Below are 18,616 nucleotides of genomic sequence, written 5' to 3' on the forward strand. Positions count from 1 at the left end.
CGGACTGGGGGCGTGCTAATCAGAGCCCGTGTCCTCGGTGCCGGGGCTGGGGGCACGGTTGGCCTTCACTAGGGCGAGGCTTTAGCTGGGCCCCCTTGTACCAGGATCTTCCCAGGTCACTGGAGGTCGGCCTGGTAACTATCACCACATCAGCAGCTCCGGCTACCAGGCATCACCTGGTTGCCCCTGGGAGCTGCTTTCACAGTTGGTTGACCGTCGGTTCTGGGCTCTTGTCCCAGTGCCTGGAACTTGGAGTGGAGCCAGAGGACCCAGTTCTCAGGTCCTCAGTTCGTAGCTCAAGGAGTCAGTGGGGCCCCAGCAGCCCCCGAAGCCCACGTGTCCAGCCGGCCTGCCTCCAGTGGGCACCTGACTCTCCCTCTGCCTCCCCGGCCTCTGAGTTGGAACACACCCCGGGACCCCAGGTGGAAGTGATCTCAGCTCAGGAGGGGCCATCTGACCCGGGATAAAGAGGTCCTCTTCGCCACCTAGAACTCGGCTTGGGTCCTCAGTGGCTCCTTACCGTCAACGCCAGCCACTGTGCTTTCTCCGCTCTTCTGTCCAGCCTGGTTCTGTGGACCAGCAGAGCCGGAGCCTGTTGGGGGTTCTGGTGATGAAGGCCTGCAGTGAAGATCAGCTCCTTTGCTTGTCGGAGGCGCCTCTGGGGGGAGCTCAGGTCTCGGCTTGCCGGCTGTTAGGACACCATTTCTGTGCTGAGATCTAGTTCTGGGAAGGACGCCCCGGGGCCTGGGCCTGAGTCCCCTGGGTTATGACCTCACACTGTTCTCTGTGCCGCAGGGGGAGCCAGGAGAACCGGGCGAGCCGGGGCTGCCCGGGGAGGTGGGCCTGCGGGTGAGTGTGGCTCTGAGCTCTTCCTCTGATGTTTCTGGGTTTCCCCTGTGGCTTAGCTGGTAAAGAACCCACCTGCAATGTGGGAGACTTGTGTTCGATCCCCGGGTTGGGAAGATCCCCTGGAGAAGGGAAAGGCTACTCACTCCAGTGTTCTCGCCTGGAGAATTCCATGGACCTTATAGTCCACGGGGTCACAAAGAGCAGACGGAGTGACTTTCACTTTCTGGTGTTTCTAGTGCACAGATCTCGATGCAAAACCAACTTCTATGGGCCCACTGGACGCCCTGCAAACGCTTCTCATGCAGCCACACACCTGCTTGTGTGTGTGCGTACACACCCCTGATGTTTCCTAAATTCTCACAGAAAGTGAATCCTGCCATACTCTGCCATTTATCTTTTCTAACAAGAGACGTGTCTTTCCTCACCAGTACAGATCGATACCTCCTGTTCTCTTAATCAGTGCTTGCTGTTCCATGATATGGATGCATCATGATTTACATAACTTTTCCTCTATTTGTGGCCCTCCAGGTTATTTCTAATTTCATTTGTTTTCCACAAAATTCAGTAAATGCATGCACCACTGTATTTTTTTGTTTCAGTAGGGTAGGTGACAGAAATAGGGGTATCTTTGGCTGAGGAAAAGCACTTTTTAACATTAGTGGGTTTTAACAAGTATGGCCAGTTTAGCAGCCTTAAAGCAGCAGCAGTTCCTGATCCAGGCAGTAGGGGCTTCCGGGCTCGGGACCCCAGGGGGACCCCAGTGGGGCTCTGTCGGGATGTGTCTGGGCTGTGCTGGCTCCACGTGAGGTGTGTGTGATGAGCCGCGGGAAGCCGGCCTGTGACCAGGAGCTCTACACACGTCCTGCCCGGGTCCCGGCATGGCCACCAGATTGCGGCGCCGGCCTCGTGAGAGCTCAGAGGCTGCTGTGGAAGTCGAGCCGAGCTGCATGTGAATCCTGGCTCCCCCAGGCAGGGGGTGACATGAGCTCTGCGTGGACGGGGGCAGCAGAGGTGGGAGGTCCCTCTGGGGGACGTTGTGCAGGCGGTACATGGTGGTGGGTGAGGAGCAGCTGTCTCAGCCCCTAACACGGTTATTGACTGCATCTTCCCTCTGCCCCTGCCGTTTTCTCTCCATCCCCAATCCTCTGCTCTGGAAACTCTCTTCTGCAGGGATCCCAGGGACCGCCTGGCCTTCCGGGACCTCCCGGCCCCATCGGAGCTCCGGTAAGTAGAGGCTGCTGCTGGAAGGGGCTCTGTTGCTGTCCTTGAGGGGGGACTGGGACCTGGGCCCGGGGCCCTGTAACACGTCCCCACCCCACATCTGTGCATAGATTGGAGCGTGTGGTCAGAGAGGCCCACACACGTCTCCATCACATCTGCTTGCAGAGGGGAGGGAGGCGTTTGCACAGGTTCTGGGTGCTTCTCCTAAGGATGGTGGGTGGATGCAGGGCGGGGCAGCGGCCCTCTCCCAGGGGAGGCGGAGGAATGTGGCTTCAAGGGGCCCAGAGTCTCACGTTCAATTCCTCGGTCCATGATTGGATGGCGGTGGGGACTGACTCTGGGGCCACCTTGCTGTGCTCGGCCAGGTGAGGTCAGGTCTTAGCTGGGAGCACCTGGATAATCCAGGGATGGCGGGACCAGCCGCAGGGGCTCTCATCCAGGCAGGGGCCCAGCTCACCACCCGGGCCCGAGGGAGGAGCAGGCTGCTGTGGGGAGTGAGACACACAGGAGACAGACCTTCACCACCATCCCAGGCGAGCAGGCTGTCTGCATGTTACTCATCCTCCCTTCCCCTCCAGGGTCTCCATGGAGAACGAGGGGAAAAGGGAGCCCGGGGAGAAAAGGTATTTACAGTCTGCTTCAGTTAGTCGTGCAGCTTTCTGTGGACAGCATGTGTGTGAGCGTGTGTGCGTGTGTGAACGTGTGTGTGTGTGTGACCGTGTGTGTGTGTGTGTGACCTCTGGTGACTCAGGGCTGATGCAGAGGAGGCATTAGCTTCTGACCCCAAATATAAACTCTGGGCCTGGAAGGGCATGGGCCCAGTACCTGCAGGGGTTGAGATCCCCTTGCAGAGAGAGTTTGGAGTTTCTGGGCCCTGGATTGGGATTCAAAAAGTTCCAGTTGCTGCTGGGTGCTCACATCTTCCTTAGCAACTGGCTGGAGCTCTCCACACCTCCGGGACGCTGACTCTTAATGGAGGGAGGGGGCGTGGGGACGGACACCTGTGGCCTTGGTAACTCATGCTCAGCCTCATGGACCGAGCGCTGTGACCTGACCTCAGCTGAGACTCTCCACGCCGAGTCTGGCTGTGCCTTTATATTGATGCCACTGGGTCACAAGTCATCCGCAGACCAGGTCCTTCCGTGGGTGGAGTGCTCGGGGCTCTGGGGGTGGGGAGAAGGATGGCACACCCCCACCACCTCCCAGGACAGCAGCAGTCATTGAATTCTCAGGAATCCCAGGCCCATCCGCTCACTGGGCTCCTTCAGATCAAGAGCTGGAAATTGGCTCTCACACTTAGCCGGGTTCCAGCCCCCTTTTCAGCACCTGCCCTGTTCCGTCTTCCTGGAGTACATGTTTCTCTCATTTATAGAAAATGTCTAAATTATTAAGAAATGTAACTTTACTTCAAGCAACTTAACACACACACACACACGTATTTGGAAACAGGACAAAAAAAAAAACCAGCCTGTAATGGCACCATCCCACTGCAGCTGCAGTGACCACTATGGCTCATTTCTCGATTTCTTGCAAGACTCACTCCTGTGTCTCCGACATCTTTCATTGTTTTTTTTCCCAACGTCTTCCTACACCGTCACACGTGACGTGTTCTGCTTTGCATCCCGCCGTGTTTCCTCTTCCTCTGGGTAGCATCTGCCCTGCCCTGTGCTGCTGTAGACCCCTATGATTTATCTTAAATGTCTGCACAGCGTCCCCGTGCGTGAATAGACCATGATTTGTGTGCTCATCCCCCTGTTATTGATCAGTGAGGATTGTTTCCAGTTTGTCATGATTAAAAAATACTGCTTTGGTGAACATTTTCACACCAATGCCTTTATTTATTTATTTTTCCCAACTTAGGATGGTTTCCTCTGGCCGCTCCCTTAGAAGGGAGACTGTGGTCAAAGGAAAGAATGTGTCGTATGACTCAGGAAGCGTGTGGCCCTGTGGGTCCCCAAAAGGCTCCTCGGAAGGAGGGGGGCAAGAGCCAGGGTGACGCCCCTCACCTCAGGCCCCAAAGCGTGGTTTCTGTTTGGTCAGATATCACAGTCTCATCACTGTGGGTCCAACAGTGGAATCCCTTGCCCCGTGGTGGTTGGGACTGGTGTCTCGGTTCTCTGAAGAGAGTTCTCGTGGCTCCGTGCGTGGTTTTGGGTGGAGCACCTCTCTGCGGCCCTCTGCTCCCCCTGTACAAGGTGGGGACGGGAAAGTGACCCTTTGGGTGAGTGAGGTCCAGGCACAGGCTTGATGAGCAGCCCTAGTGCATGGGGGGACAAGGGTCCGATTTGGAGGCTCCCCCCTGGGAGCAGGCAGGGTTTGGAGAACAGACATGGCAGGCGGGCTGAGCCACAGCCCAGCGCCCTGTGGCCGCCACCTGGCAGGGAAGCTGGGGGAGCAAGGGGTCACCTGCAGGGCAGGCCCTGGAGAGGAAGTCCAGCCATTGGCCGTCAGCCTCCGTCTACAGCGTGGCCCGGAGGAAGCCCTCCATGGTGATTCCAGAGCCAGCTTGCCTGGGTTTCAGGCACGGCTCTGGGGCCTGCAAGCGGTGTGACCTTTGGAGAGTTGATTTCACCTCTGAGTCTCAAGTCTCCTCAATGTAGAGAGTAGCTGTTATGTAAGGCTGCTATGAGGGTTAAATGACTTAATGTTTGTAAAATGCTTAGAGCAGTGCTGGCAACAGAGGCCGTATTTATGGAGGGTGGGAGACGGAGAAGGGGAGAGGCAGAGGAGAAACAGCAAGGCGTAGAGGATTGGCAGGGAGGCATAACCTGAGCGCGCAGAGCTCCGCTTTGAATCTGATCTCCAGCTCCCTTGACAATGTTCTCGGCAACTCTGGGGGGAGCTGGTTCCTTCTCTGCACCTCTGTCTTCCCATCTGTCAAACCAAACGCTTGGGCTGCATGATCTCTTGGGCTCCATTCCAGTTCTTATATCTGATGAGTATTAGAACAGTTTATTTTCTCGCGAACCTCTTAAATTTCTTAAATCAGCAAAAAGGAAGTTTCTGTCTCCCCTCGAGACAGGCTCATCCCACTGCCTGGCCTCCCAGACATGGCGTGCAGCCAGAGAGAGCCAGTACCCGCCCGCCCACCACCGAGCCCAGCTCTGCCAGCGCCTGTCAGGACCTTCTCTGCGGGCATGGGGCAGGCGGGCCAGCCTTGCTTTCAGCATCTTCCAGAAATTGCTTGCCAGGCACGAGGTGTGCAGGCTCCATTGGCACAAGGACCTCCTAGTGACTGAGGGGCAGTGAGGCCCGAATGGGTTGTCCATAGGCCGCTGGGCTCGGGACAGTCAGCAGAGTGTACAGTGGGTCTACTCAGTCACAAAGAGGGGCGCCCACTCCCTGGGGGCCAGGAGCTGGACACAGCAGCCCCTGCTCTGTCCGGAAGGGCGTGCCCCTGGACAGCTTTGGCGGGGGGATGTGGCGGTGAGCTCCTGCAGTCCCAGGGGGGACGCCCTGGGGTCCAGCCCTGTCTGGGGATGGAAACCCGGGCCTTGGAGCACCAGCTTCGGGCTCAGCAGCCCGAGTCTCACCTCAGCCCCACTGGCAGCACCTCTGGGGCCTCACTGCAGCTTCTGGCCTCTCTGACCTTTGTCTTGTGCTCCCTGACCCCCAATACACTTAGAGGCCAGGCTGCTCTGTGCGTGTGTATCTGTTTCTCTCCTGGTGTGTGTGTGTGCATGTGTGTTTGGGGGGCTCCCTCCTGGTGTGTGTGTGTCTGTTGTGTGTGTGTGTGAGTGTGTGTGTTTGGGGGGCTCTCTCCTGCTATGTGTGTGTCTGTTGTGTCTCTGTTGTGTGTGTGTTTGGGGGGCTCTCTCCCGGTGTGTGTGTGTCTGTGTGTGTCTGTTGTGTCTGTTGTGTGTGTGAGTGTGTGTGTTTGGGGGGCTCTCTCCTGCTGTGTGTGTGTCTGTTGTGTGTGTGAGTGTGTGTGTTTGGGGGGCTCTCTCGTGCTGTGTGTGTGTCTGTTGTGTCTCTCTGTTGTGTGTGTGTTTGGGGGGCTCTCTCGTGCTGTGTGTGTGTCTGTTGTGTCTCTCTGTTGTGTGTGTGTTTGGGGGGCTCTCTCGTGCTGTGTGTGTGTCTGTTGTGTCTCTCTGTTGTGTGTGTGTTTGGGGGGCTCCCTCCTGGTGTGTGTGTGTCTGTTGTGTGTGTGAGTGTGTGTGTTTGGGGGGCTCTCTCCTGCTGTGTGTGTGTCTGTTGTGTGTGTGAGTGTGTGTGTTTGGGGGGCTCTCTCGTGCTGTGTGTGTGTCTGTTGTGTCTCTCTGTTGTGTGTGTGTTTGGGGGGCTCTCTCGTGCTGTGTGTGTGTCTGTTGTGTCTCTCTGTTGTGTGTGTGTTTGGGGGGCTCTCTCGTGCTGTGTGTGTGTCTGTTGTGTCTCTCTGTTGTGTGTGTGTTTGGGGGGCTCCCTCCTGGTGTGTGTGTGTCTGTTGTGTGTGTGAGTGTGTGTGTTTGGGGGGCTCTCTCGTGCTGTGTGTGTGTCTGTTGTGTCTCTCTGTTGTGTGTGTGTTTGGGGGGCTCTCTCCTGCTGTGTGTGTGTCTGTTGTGTCTCTCTGTTGTGTGTGTGTTTGGGGGGCTCTCTCGTGCTGTGTGTGTGTCTGTTGTGTCTCTCTGTTGTGTGTGTGTTTGGGGGGCTCCCTCCTGGTGTGTGTGTGTCTGTTGTGTGTGTGAGTGTGTGTGTTTGGGGGGCTCTCTCCTGCTGTGTGTGTGTCTGTTGTGTCTCTCTGTTGTGTGTGTGTTTGGGGGGCTCTCTCCTGCTGTGTGTGTGTCTGTTGTGTCTCTCTGTTGTGTGTGTGTTTGGGGGGCTCTCCCCAGGTGCCTGGTGGAGAGCAGAGCACAGCTGACCACTGAGTGCCTTTGCTGGTCCTCGTCCCTGTGACACTGACCCTGGGCCTGTCCCTCTGTTGTTCATCTCACTTTCCTTCGTTTGCCAGGGGGAGCGAGGCCTGGACGGGTTCCCTGGGAAGCCGGGAGAGACTGGTGAGCAGGTAGGTGGGCAGGCCAGGGTGGGGCCTGGGTCGGCCCATAGGGCCCGCGGGCTTCAGTCCGTGTCCTGCTCGGCCGGGGGCTCCGGGAGGCTTAGTGACCGGCCCCCAGCTTGCTGCTCACGGACTCCTCCACACCAGAGTGGAGGGATCCCAGAGAGCACACCGCTTTAAAACTGGTCTAACCTTGGTTACACGGCAGCTGGTCGTTAATGGAAAGACCACAGGTGATGTGCGTGTGTTCAAAGTGATGCGTGAATTGCAGTCCTGGCCCCAAGACTAAAAGATTACAGACAGCCCAGATGCTCATAAATAAGAAACAAGTTGAGTAAATTAGGGTCTGTATTAAATAGATAGAGGCAACAATATGAAGCTGTGCAAATTAACAGAACTCTTAATGTCCTGATAACGGGTGTTCTGTGAGATACATCTGTAAGTTCAAAGGGCACCCCATGGAGATGTGGGCCTGGGTTAACTTTATAGTGACACGTGCAGTCTGAGAAAACTTGTCGAGGGAACCTTCTGGGGAAAAGGCCAGGAACAGATCTGGAGGCGTGTTGCCGTCAGCCCTGCCTTCTCCACTCACTGCCCTGACGGACCCCGTGTTGTTCTCTCTCTAGGGAAGACCCGGTCCTCCCGGCGAGCCAGGGCCCCAGGGACAGAAGGTAAGCCAGGTGCTGGGGTGGGAGATGGCCCCTGACGAGCAGGTGTGGAGCTGCTCCCTGGAACAAATCGAGGCCTGTGTTTTGGGGGGTGTCTGTGCTGGAGTTCTGGGAACAAAGTGCAGACAGAGGTGGTGAATTGTGCATTAGAACTCAGCCTACAAGAAACTTCTGGTTATTGTATTTAAACATTATTTTCTATTTGGGGAAATAAAAATCCATCTAAAAAACAAATGAAAATAACCCATTATATAACATCTGGACATATTAAAAATATTGTGCTTCTTAAATGGCTTTTCGGGCTAAGGCAGAGTAGGAACAAATCCAAAAAAATCTTACAAACTCCTTTTCCTCTTTCTCCTTCTCTCCTTTGCAGCATTTACTTTTTTTTTTTAAGCCAGAATTATAATTCTGAGAATGTGCTGGGTATTTCATATGTAAAATAGAGGTTGCATCTCATCCTGCTGGTCATCTATGTTGGAACATCTTCACAACAAAGCTTATTAACTCACTGAATTTAGTGCTTAGGATTTCTGTAATGCAAAGAACTGCATGTAAAATTGTGAAGTGCTATGAAAATGTATGAAGATGAGAGCCTTGAAAGGCCTTCAGGGTCACAAAGGAAATGGAGAAGGCATGCTGTGCTCTGGATTTATAGCAGGAGGGGTGATGAGACCTAGCCCTGCATTTAGTACAAGAGAAAGTTTCTTTCAGATGCTTAGACCCTTAAGAAGGACATCAGACTTTGGGTCTGAGAACAGCTAGGAGAGAGGTGGGGCAGTGGGGGGAACCCGGCTAAAGTGAGGAGGGCTGGACCAGAGATGCTTGCATGCGCTCAGCGCCTCCCTGCAGAGCGCAGGTCAAGGTCGCTGCCCGACTCAGATGCCCTCCCAGCACATGCTGAAAATAAAGGAAAAGAAAAAGGCTGCTCTGACTCCTTCCAGAAACAGGGTATAGTTATAAATAAATAAGACACCTGTGGGCTGAGAAAGCCTCTCTTTAGCAGTGAGGGCTGGAGAAGGTTGATCTCTTCCAGACTTGCTCACTTGAACTTCAGTTCTTGCCTAATTATTCTGTCTAAATATTTTTAGAGTTGAGATTTATATTGTTCTGTTATCCTGGTGTCAGGATTTTAATGTATTCTTGCAGTTTTCTTGACACTGAGGATGCTAAATCCTAAAATAAGTGGCTTATTTCAAGTCACTAAGAGGGGATGGTTCTTAAAGTTTGGATCTAGGTGACAGCTCTTTCCCACTACTGAGTGTGTGTGTGTGTGTGTGTGTGTGAATTATAAATTCCAACCCCCCCCCCCCCATTTATAGAGGTGTTTGGCCCCTCCTGATTGGGCGATAGCTGAGTTTTCATTGCTTATTATGATGAATGCAGCAGAAGTGGGAAGACAAGGTCCAAGGGCCATGGTGTGATTTGGAGCATTTATTGGAAGAGTCTAGAAACCAGAGGTTCTTGGGTGATGATACAGTGACTCTCAACTCATGTTGAAGGAATGTTACTGGGACAGATCTTGGCTGCTTTGTAATTTGAAACAGTCACTGGGGCCATAGCTCAAAATCACAACAGTTCCCTATAATGAAATGTCTGTCATTTCTCCGCAGGGTGCCGCGGGTCCTGCAGGCCCCCCTGGGGTTCCAGGCTCTGTGGTAAGTGGTGCAGCCCCTAGAGGTTAAAATCCCGGACTCGGACCCTGATCAGATTGTGTAGTTGGGAGAGTTGTTGCCTCTGAGAACAAGGTGGAACTCTTCTGATGACATGAGCTGGCTCTGAGGCTCTTGAACACTGAAAATGGGATAAAATCAGAGAAAAGTCAGAAAGGGCTGTACAAATGCTCCCCATGGAGTGGAGTGAGGGTGCTTGTTGGGAAGAGGCCACCAGCTTTCTGACGTCTGGTTTGTCCCCCAGGTGCTGAGAGAGGGCCTGAAGGGCGAGCAGGTAAGCGGGCTGTGGGTTCTCTTGCCGTGGGGCCCCAGGTGGTGGTAGAGATAGAAAGGCCACCAGCGTGGGGGCTAGACTGCTTGCTGAGCTCAGGTGGAGCCCCTCAGAGACGGGTCGGATTGACTATCCGCCAGGAATGCTGGTTCCCACCAGTGTCTCTGCGTCCCTGCCGGGAACTCGGGAAGAAGACAGTCGGCAGAGGGTCCTGGTTGGAGGCCTGGAACATGAGGAGGGGGCCTCATGGCTAATTCGTGTTTGGCTTGTGTTACCAGGGAGCCCCCGGACCACGGGGTCACCAGGGCCCACCTGGGCCACCAGGCGCTCCGGTAAGTCATCCCCCACCCCCCCAGCCTGGGGTCCGCTTTGAACACCTCTGAGTCTGCAAAATCGTGGCCATTCTCGCTGCTCAGTGCAGCATTATTTCAGAGGCTCATCCCATCACCTTTTTTTTTTTTTTTTTTTAGGAATAATCATTTTATTTATTCATTTTTCATTTATTTTTACTAGTTGGAGGCTAATCACTTTACAACATTGTAGTGGGTTTTGTCATACATTGACATGAATCAGCCATGGATTTACATGTATTCCCCATCCCGATCCCCCCTCCCACCTCCCTCTCGACCCAATCCCTCTGGGTCTTCCCAGTGCACCAGGCCCAAGCACTTGTCTCATGCATCCAACCTGGGCTGGTGATCTGTTTCACTATAGATAATATACATGTTTCGATGTTGTTCTCTTGAAACATCCCACCCTCACCTTCTCCCACAGAGTCCAAAAGTCTGTTCTGTACATCTGTGTCTCTTTTTCTGTTTTGCATATAGGGTTATCATTACCATCTTTCTAAATTCCATATATATGTGTTAGTATGCTGTAATATTCTTTATCTTTCTGGCTTACTTCACTCTGTATAATGGGCTCCAGTTTCATCCATCTCATTAGAACTGATTCAAATGAATTCTTTTTAATGGCTGAATAATATTCCATGGTGTATATGTACCACAGCTTCCTTATCCATTCGTCTGCTGATGGGCATCTAAGTTGCTTCCATGTCCTGGCTATTATAAACAGTGCTGTGATGAACATGGGTCATCCCATCACCTAGAGTGATAGGGGTTGTTCTCAGCATCTAGCACAGGAGACGCTGGGCCTTGAAGACTGAAATCAGTGGGCACGAGTCAGGCATTAGCAACTTTGGACCTGGGGTCAAAGCCCAGCAGCCTGCCTCCAGAGTCCCCAGGCCCAGACTGGTGCTCAGTCTGGTGTTTTAGCTTCCTTTCAGATAAAATAGAATAAAACATTGGGCACTTCAACGCCAGTTGAATCATTTCCAATGCACATTTGCTTTTTGCTTGGTTCTAATTAATATTGACTCTGAAGTGACTTGGAACACTTCAGCCTTTGGTTTTTCCCTCTGTTAAGAATTTAATGTTAAGAATAACCATTTGGGAAGAGGCCATTCAAAGGGACTCTGTGATCATTTTTTATGTGAGTTCAGATACTAAGGATAATGAATAGGAATCAGTCAATTTCACATGTCGGTGGTTGAATCAGGTCCCTTTTGCTAACATACTTCTGCTTCTTTCAAGTGACTATTTCATTGAAGGAAATAAATCTTATTTTGAAATGCCCATAGATCATATTTAAAGTAAATCAGATTTATAATAAATCAGATTATACTCAGACTTACAGTAAAGCCCATTCCTCATTAGGATAAATATGCATATTTTTGCTGGGTTAAAACTAGAAGAAACTTAGAAGATGTCTTTTGCTGTTATTCAGGCACTCAGTCGTGTCTGACTCTTTGCGACCCCATGGACTGCAGCATGCCAGGCTTCCCTGTCTTTCACCATCTTCCCAGAGTTTTCTCAGACTCATGTCCTTTGATTTGATGATGCCATCCAACTATCTCGTTTTCTGTCACCTCCTCCCACTCTTGCCCTTAATTTTTCCCAGCATCAGGATCTTTTCCAATGAGTTGGCTCTTCTCACCAGGTGGCCAAAGTATTGGAGCTTCAGCATCAGTCCTTCCAGTGAACATTCAGGGTTGATTTCCTTTAGAATTGAGAAGATGTTTAATTCCAGTATAATTAGAAAAAGTTCACATCAAAAAATTCAGGTTAGAATAACTTCCCTTCTGTCTCTATAACCTTAGATACCTTGCTTAAACCCTTCTGAGACATGATTTCCAAATCTCTCCACCATTGTCAGTATGTTGAGAGATTTTAAGTAGATAACATGGGTAATATAGTGTGCAGATCAGTAATTGGCAAGTATTGATCATCTGTGTTGTAGTACATCTTGTATGCAAACATATGCATAGTAAGTTTGGAAGGGTGAAGTTTTTTTTAATTAGTGAAACTAAGCCATGCCATGTGGGGCCACCCAAGATGGATGGGTCATGGTGGAGAGGTCTGACAGAATGCAGTCCACTGGAGAAGGGAATGGGAAACCACTTCAGTATTCCTGCCTTGAGAACCCCATGAACAGTATGAAAAGGCAAAATGATAGGATACTGAAAGAGGAACTTCCCAGGTTGGTAGGTATCCAATGTGCTACTGGAGATCAGTGGAGAAATAGCTCCAGAAAGAATGAAGGGATGGAGCCAAAACAAAAACAATACCCAGTTGTGGATGGGACTGGTGATAGAAGCAAGGTCCAATGCTGTAAAGAGCAATATTGCATAGGAACCTGAAATGTTAGGTCCATGAATCAAGACAAATTGGAAGTGGTCGAACAGGAGATGGCAAGAGTGAACGTCAAAATTCTAGGAATAAGCGAACTAAGATGGACTGGAATGGGTGAATTTAACTCAGATGACCATTATATCTACTACTGTGGGCAGGAATCCCTTAGAAGAAATGGAGTAGCCATCATGGTCAACAAAAGAGTCCAAAATGCAGTACTTGGATGCAGTCTCAAAAATGACAGAATGATCTCTGTTCGTTTCCAAGGCAAACCATTCAATATCACGGCAATCCAAGCCTATGCCCTAACCAGTAACGCTGAAGAAGCTGAAGTTGAACAGTTCTATGAAGACCTACAAGACCTTTTAGAACTAACACCCAAAAAAGATGTCATTTTCATTACAGGGGACTGGAATGCAAAAGTAGGAAGTCAGGAAACACCTGGAGTAACAGGCAAATATGGCCTTGGAGTACGGAATGAAGCAGGGCAAAGGCTAATAGAGTTTTGCCAAGAGAAAGCACTGGTCATAGCAAACACCCTCTTCCAACAACACAAGAGAAGACTTTACACATGGACATCACCAGATGGTTGACACCGCAATCAAATTGGTTATATTCTTTGCAGCCAAAGATGGAGAAGCTCTATACAGTCAGCAAAAAAGACTTACAGATGTTCAAGCTGGTTTTAGAAAAGGTAGAGGAACCAGAGATCAAATTACCAACATCCACTGGATCATCGAAAAAGCAAGAGAGTTCCAGAAAAACATCTATTTCTGCTTTATTGACTATGCCAAAGCCTTTGACTGTGTGGATCACAATAAACTGTGGAAAATTCTGAAGGAGATGGGAATACCAGACCACCTGACCTGCCTCTTGAGAAACCTATATGCAGGTTAGGAAGCAACAGTTAGAACTGGACATGGAACAACAGACTGGTTCCAAATAGGAAAAGGAGTATGTCAAGGCTGTATATTGTCACTGTGCTTATTTAACTTATATGCAGAGTACATCATGAGAAATGCTGGGCTGGAAGAAACACAAGCTGGAATCAAGATTGCTGGGAGAAATATAAATAACCTCAGATATGCAGATGACACCACCCTTATGGCAGAAAGTGAAGAGGAACTAAAAAGCCTCTTGATTAAAGTGAAGGAGGAGAGTGAAAAAGTTGGCTTAAAGCTCAACATTCAGAAAACTAAGATCATGGCATCTAGATCTCATCACTTCATGGGAAATAGATGGAGAAACAGTAGAAGCAGTGTCAGACTTTATTTTTTTTGGCTCCAAGATCACTGCAGATGGTGATTGCAACCATGAAATTAAAAGACCCTTACTCTTTGGAAGGAAAGTTATGACCAACCTAGATAGCATATTTAAAAGCAGAGACATTACTTTGCCAACAAAGGTCCATCTAGTCAAGGCTATGTTTTTTCCAGTAGTCACGTGTGGCTGTGAGAGTTGGACAGTGAAGAAAGCTGAGTGCTGAAGAATTGATGCTTTTGAACTGTGGTGTTGGAGAAGACTCTTGAGAATCCCTTGGACTGCAAGGAGATCCAACCAGTCCATCCTTTATCAGTCCTGGGTGTTCATTGGAAGGACTGATGCTGAAGCTCAAACGCCAATACTTTGGCCTCCTCATGTGAAGAGTTGACTCACTGGAAAAGACCCTAATGCTGTGAGGGATTGGGGGCAGGAAGAAAAGGGGATAACAGAGGATGAGATGGCTGGATGGCATCACTGACCTGATGGACATGAATTTGGGTAAACTCTGGGAGTTGGTGATGGACAGGGAGGCCTGGCGTGCTGCGATTCATTGAGTCGCAAAGAGTCAGACACGACTGAGCGACTGAACTGAACTGATAAGTAAGTAGCTTGCACAAAGTCACATACCTTAAAAGCAAGACTGAGATTTGAACCTAGATCCATCTGACAGTCTAGCCCATGCTCTTTTCGCCCCTGAGTGCACAGTGCAGCAGTACCTCCTCCAAGTTGCCCAGAGCAGAGTGAGTTAACCTCCCGGTTCCCACTGAGCATTAAGAAGGTAACAATGCCCAGGCCTGCTTATTCCCAAGGCAGCCTGCTTGAGCTCTCATTCAGGGGTCTGTGATGTACTAATGGCAGTTTTCCCTTGTATGTAAAATTTGATAAATGAGGGAGGGAAGGAAGAAACCGCAAACATTTTGGTCATGTGCTTTAATTTATATCAAGTGAAATATTTAAGGCTGGAGATGCAGGGATGAAAGCACATGGACTGATTTCATAGTTTAGTGAAAAGAGTGTGAAGAAGAAATAATTGTGAGTTGACACTTGTAATGAGGATTCAAGTGTTTTTTGTCATTCCTGCGGGCCATTTTCTAGAATAAGGAGAGGGTCCTGAACCCATGGTTCTTGCAAATACTAGACTACTGCACCCCTGCAGTTCAGTGGAGCTGTCCGGGGTCCTGAAGAGGGTTTCAGGGCTAGATGCTCTTGACAGAATGGGATTGAGTACAGTGCATGGTGTTGGTGATGAAGTTCCCTTGGAAGGAGTTCAAATAGCCAATAGCCTACCTAAAGACCTTGTGAAACATGAGGAACAGTGATGAAAGGCCTAGAGTGTGAGATTCTTAAGGCCAGGGCCAGTATCTCTCCCATCTCTCAAATCCACAGTTTATCACATGGTGGGAACTTAATATATGCTTCTGGAGGAGTGACCCACAGCAAGTATTTAAGAGGGATGTCAAAGTGAGACCTGATTCCAATTTGAGCTCATAAGGAGCACTATGGCCATGGAAGACACTTGGGGTTAGGAGCCCCAGAGCATTGGTTTCATGTCCCAGTTCATCCACTGAGTAGCTTTGGGTCTTGATGACATCACTGTACCATCTTATCCTCTCTGTTTTCCTGATTTGGAAATCATCATCATCGATGTCACCTCCTACCTTAATGTGCTGTGAGAGTTAAACGGGTGATTGTAGGAAGCACTGCTCTAGGAAGCCTTATTAAGCCCAATACAGAGATCAGTTGTTATTTCTGGCTTTTCTGAATCCCCAGCAGCACCTGGCCCAGGGCCTTCTGCAGAGCAGTGGCTCCCTAAGTATTCATTAGACTGAATGAGAGCAAAAGCTTGGCTTCAGCAGCTTCTGTTGAGAAGGGAAAACTTTGAGTTTGTGACAAGCAATCCCAGAGAGCGGAAAGTGCATCCCATTCTCTCAGTGGAAACAGCATGCAGCATTCCGCATCTGGATGCTGGGAGTCACTGAGGAGGAGTGCATCTTTCATCCTTTCCCCAAGATGAAACAGGTTCTGGTAGTTGCATCAATGTTTGATTGAATGTAATAAAGAAGGGCCAGCTGGGCAGATCAAATGCGAGACATTTCTTGATGCCTCATGAAGACTCACCTCTGCAGGGCCTTCCCTTGAAGTGTGCCCTGATCTCACTGGAATAATCCTTGTGAGAAAGGGATATTTAAACCTTTAATTACTATAGTTGGTACAGGCATATGTTCGTTTTAATGGTGTTATTAAGAGAAAAGACCTTAAACCTCAATACAGTTCTATCACTTAATAGTTAGGCAAAATGTGGCAATAATAGCTGTTTGTATGACAGTCACAGACTCGCTTCCCAGGTTCAGGGGGTAAATAATCCCCTGCTTGCCAATGCAGGAGACATAGGAGACACAGGTTCAATCCCCGGGTCGGGAAGATCCTCTGGAGACAGAAATGGCAGCCCACTCCAGCATTCTTGCCTGGGAAATCCCATGGACGGGGAGCTCGCAAGCTGCAGTCCATGAGGCTACAGAGAGCTAGACATGATTGAGTGAACAACAGCAACAACATTGTTACTGAAAACGAGGACACTGAAGTGCAGAGAGGGAGTTGTTGGCCCAAATTCACTGATAAAGTTGGTGATAGGGTCTCAGAGCTGAACGTTTCATTTTCCGATCCACATCTCATGCCGTGTTCTCGGCGATGTCATTATGCATGTGAGTATAAACCAGGGTGCTGTCAGGAGATCCGGGTATGTGTCAGGGCCTGTTGTACCCATTCCTCACATTGTCCTCACGGCCACTCAGTAGAAGGTATATTATCCTCACGTTGGAGATGAGCTGACTGAGGTTCAAGGATGCCCAGTGTACTTGTCTGAGATCAGGCGGGAGATACATCGTGAGGGGTTAGAGGGCAGGACTTTAGTTCAGCATGACCCCTTCCTGTGCCAGTTTTCCTCGCTCAGTGGAAATTCATCGTCCTTAGACAATTTCATTTATTTATCCAGACAGGCATTTTGGATATTACTGTGGATGGAGGGTCAGATAGCCCAAGCCCGTCCTTGCCCAGCCAGCAAGACACAGCGAGAAAGGCACCAGGCTTAGAGTAAAGACACTTGGGTTCCGGACGCTGTCTTGTGTGCGCTTGACGCGGAGCACCAAGGCCGGGCGTTTGGTCCTCACTGTACTCGTCTTTAGAGTGTGAACGATGGTGCCTACGACTTGGTTTTCAGTCACTCTTAATTACATCACATAGGTGCACGTGTTGAAGTGTTATAGATTTGAGGGAATAAGATGTTCTTTTTCTCCCCCCCCCGACCTCCCAGGTTCCCCATTTGAATGGGGTGGTATTTTCCTATCCAATGAGAGTGTCCAGACAAAGTATATCCTGTGCTGTTCACTGTGTGTTTACCATGATCCATCTCTGTTGTTTTTTTCCCCTTTCTCTTTCTCCTAAAGGGTCTGATGGGTCCAGAAGGCAAGGATGGCCCTCCCGGTTTGCAAGGTCTCCGAGTAAGTAAACTGTTTCTTTCCTGGTGCCCCAGGTCAACCATACGACCCCCTATTTTAGCTGCTCACACAGAGGAGGTAGTGTCTCCTGAGCTCGAGATGAATACTGGAAGCAGATTGAAGGGTTAGCTGAGTTCATTGACAGTGGCTGAGGATGCGCCGTGTGCTCAGCCTCGAGCTGGCTCCTGGCTCATCTCCTGCAGACGTGTCTGTGGTTTTCCATGAGTCGTGTATATAGAAACTCACATCTCTGTGTGATCAGGGGACACTCAGTCCTGAGAGTACTGACCCAAGCTGGGGGCCAGCCAGGGCCTCCTGAAAGAGGTGATGCTTGAGCTAAGCCTTGAGGAGAGAATAAGAAAAAGTAGCCACTAGATAATAGAGGTCTCCTCATAGGCTCTTAGCTACTCTTGAGTGAAGAATCCGTATGATTTTTGAATCTCATAACTTCTTACGGTGTTTCATTTAACTTAATATAGCGCCCCTTTTCCTTTTGTCTGGATTGTACACGCCTTACAGGTTTGGCTCCTGTATGTAGCTAGAAGGTGTTGTAGCGCATCTGAGCTGGCTGCCCACCTTGGTGCCCCCACCACCGGAGACTCGGGCCGGCCCTCGGCTCTGGGCCCTCAGCTCCCAGCAGGGGGCTTCGCACAGCCTGAACACTCAGCGCCCATTTCCTGACCTCCGGCTCTAATCCTGGAGCATCACGGTTTTTTTTAAAACAATTATTCAAGTCTAGTTGATCTACAATGTCGTGTTAGTTTCTGTTATATAGCAGAGTGACTCAAACATGCACATATATGCGTTCCTTTTTAATATTCTTTTCCATCATGGCTTATCCCAGGCCGTTGGGTATAGGTCCCTGTGCTATACGGCCGGGACTTGTTGTTTATCCGTCCTGTGTGTTTATTAGCAGTTTGCATCTGCTGATCTCAGATGTTTACTCTGCCCCTTCCTCCACCCCTTGGAAACCAAAGTCTGTTCTAAATGTCCATGAGTCTGGTTCGTAGCTGGTTTATTTGTGTCATGTTTTAGATTCCACGTCTAAATGATATGAAGTGGGGCTTGTCCTTCTCTGACTTCCTTCACTCAGCACAATCATCTCTAGGCGTTGTTGCTTTCTTTTTGCAACTGGAGTCACAGGGCAGGGTGGCGAGAGTGTTATAGAGCATGTGCCAGGGGCCCAAAGGAGGGCGCCTGTCTCTCCCTGCATCCGCGGGGGAGCAGGGGGTGATGACCACGCATGTCCTTGGGGACCCTGGCCATGCAGTGTCACTGACTTGAAGTGCTCCATCCCGTGGGCACTGCTCGTCGGCGGCCTTTCCTGTGGACACGCGGCAGAGACGGCGGCCGATGTCGGTGTGGCTGGGAGGCGGCTTCCTGTTCTGTCGCCTCTGGCTGAGTCAGGGGGGCCTGAGACAGGGTGACAACTCGCTCACAGCCTTATCCCTCCCCTTGCCGCGGGTGACCTGCCTCATCAGCGTCCACTGAAGCGTCGCTCTAAAGAGCTCCTAG

The 18,616-nt window shown here is 50.3% G+C and overlaps 1 protein-coding gene across 1 annotated transcript in view; it reads left to right on the forward strand.

Moving 5' to 3' along the window:
* Positions 1-18,616, forward strand: part of COL22A1 (collagen type XXII alpha 1 chain) — a 197,316-nt gene that overhangs the window by 65,047 nt on the left and 113,653 nt on the right. Inside the window, exons 13-21 of the mRNA XM_070476953.1 lie at positions 796-849; positions 2,020-2,073; positions 2,649-2,693; positions 6,998-7,051; positions 7,669-7,713; positions 9,324-9,368; positions 9,628-9,657; positions 9,933-9,986; positions 17,051-17,104. Coding sequence (XP_070333054.1) covers positions 796-849; positions 2,020-2,073; positions 2,649-2,693; positions 6,998-7,051; positions 7,669-7,713; positions 9,324-9,368; positions 9,628-9,657; positions 9,933-9,986; positions 17,051-17,104 — 435 coding nt within the window. The remainder of the gene's footprint in view (positions 1-795; positions 850-2,019; positions 2,074-2,648; positions 2,694-6,997; positions 7,052-7,668; positions 7,714-9,323; positions 9,369-9,627; positions 9,658-9,932; positions 9,987-17,050; positions 17,105-18,616) is intronic.

Source organism: Odocoileus virginianus, chromosome 15, assembly GCF_023699985.2.
Source record: "Odocoileus virginianus isolate 20LAN1187 ecotype Illinois chromosome 15, Ovbor_1.2, whole genome shotgun sequence".
NCBI classification, from domain to species: domain Eukaryota; kingdom Metazoa; phylum Chordata; class Mammalia; order Artiodactyla; family Cervidae; genus Odocoileus; species Odocoileus virginianus.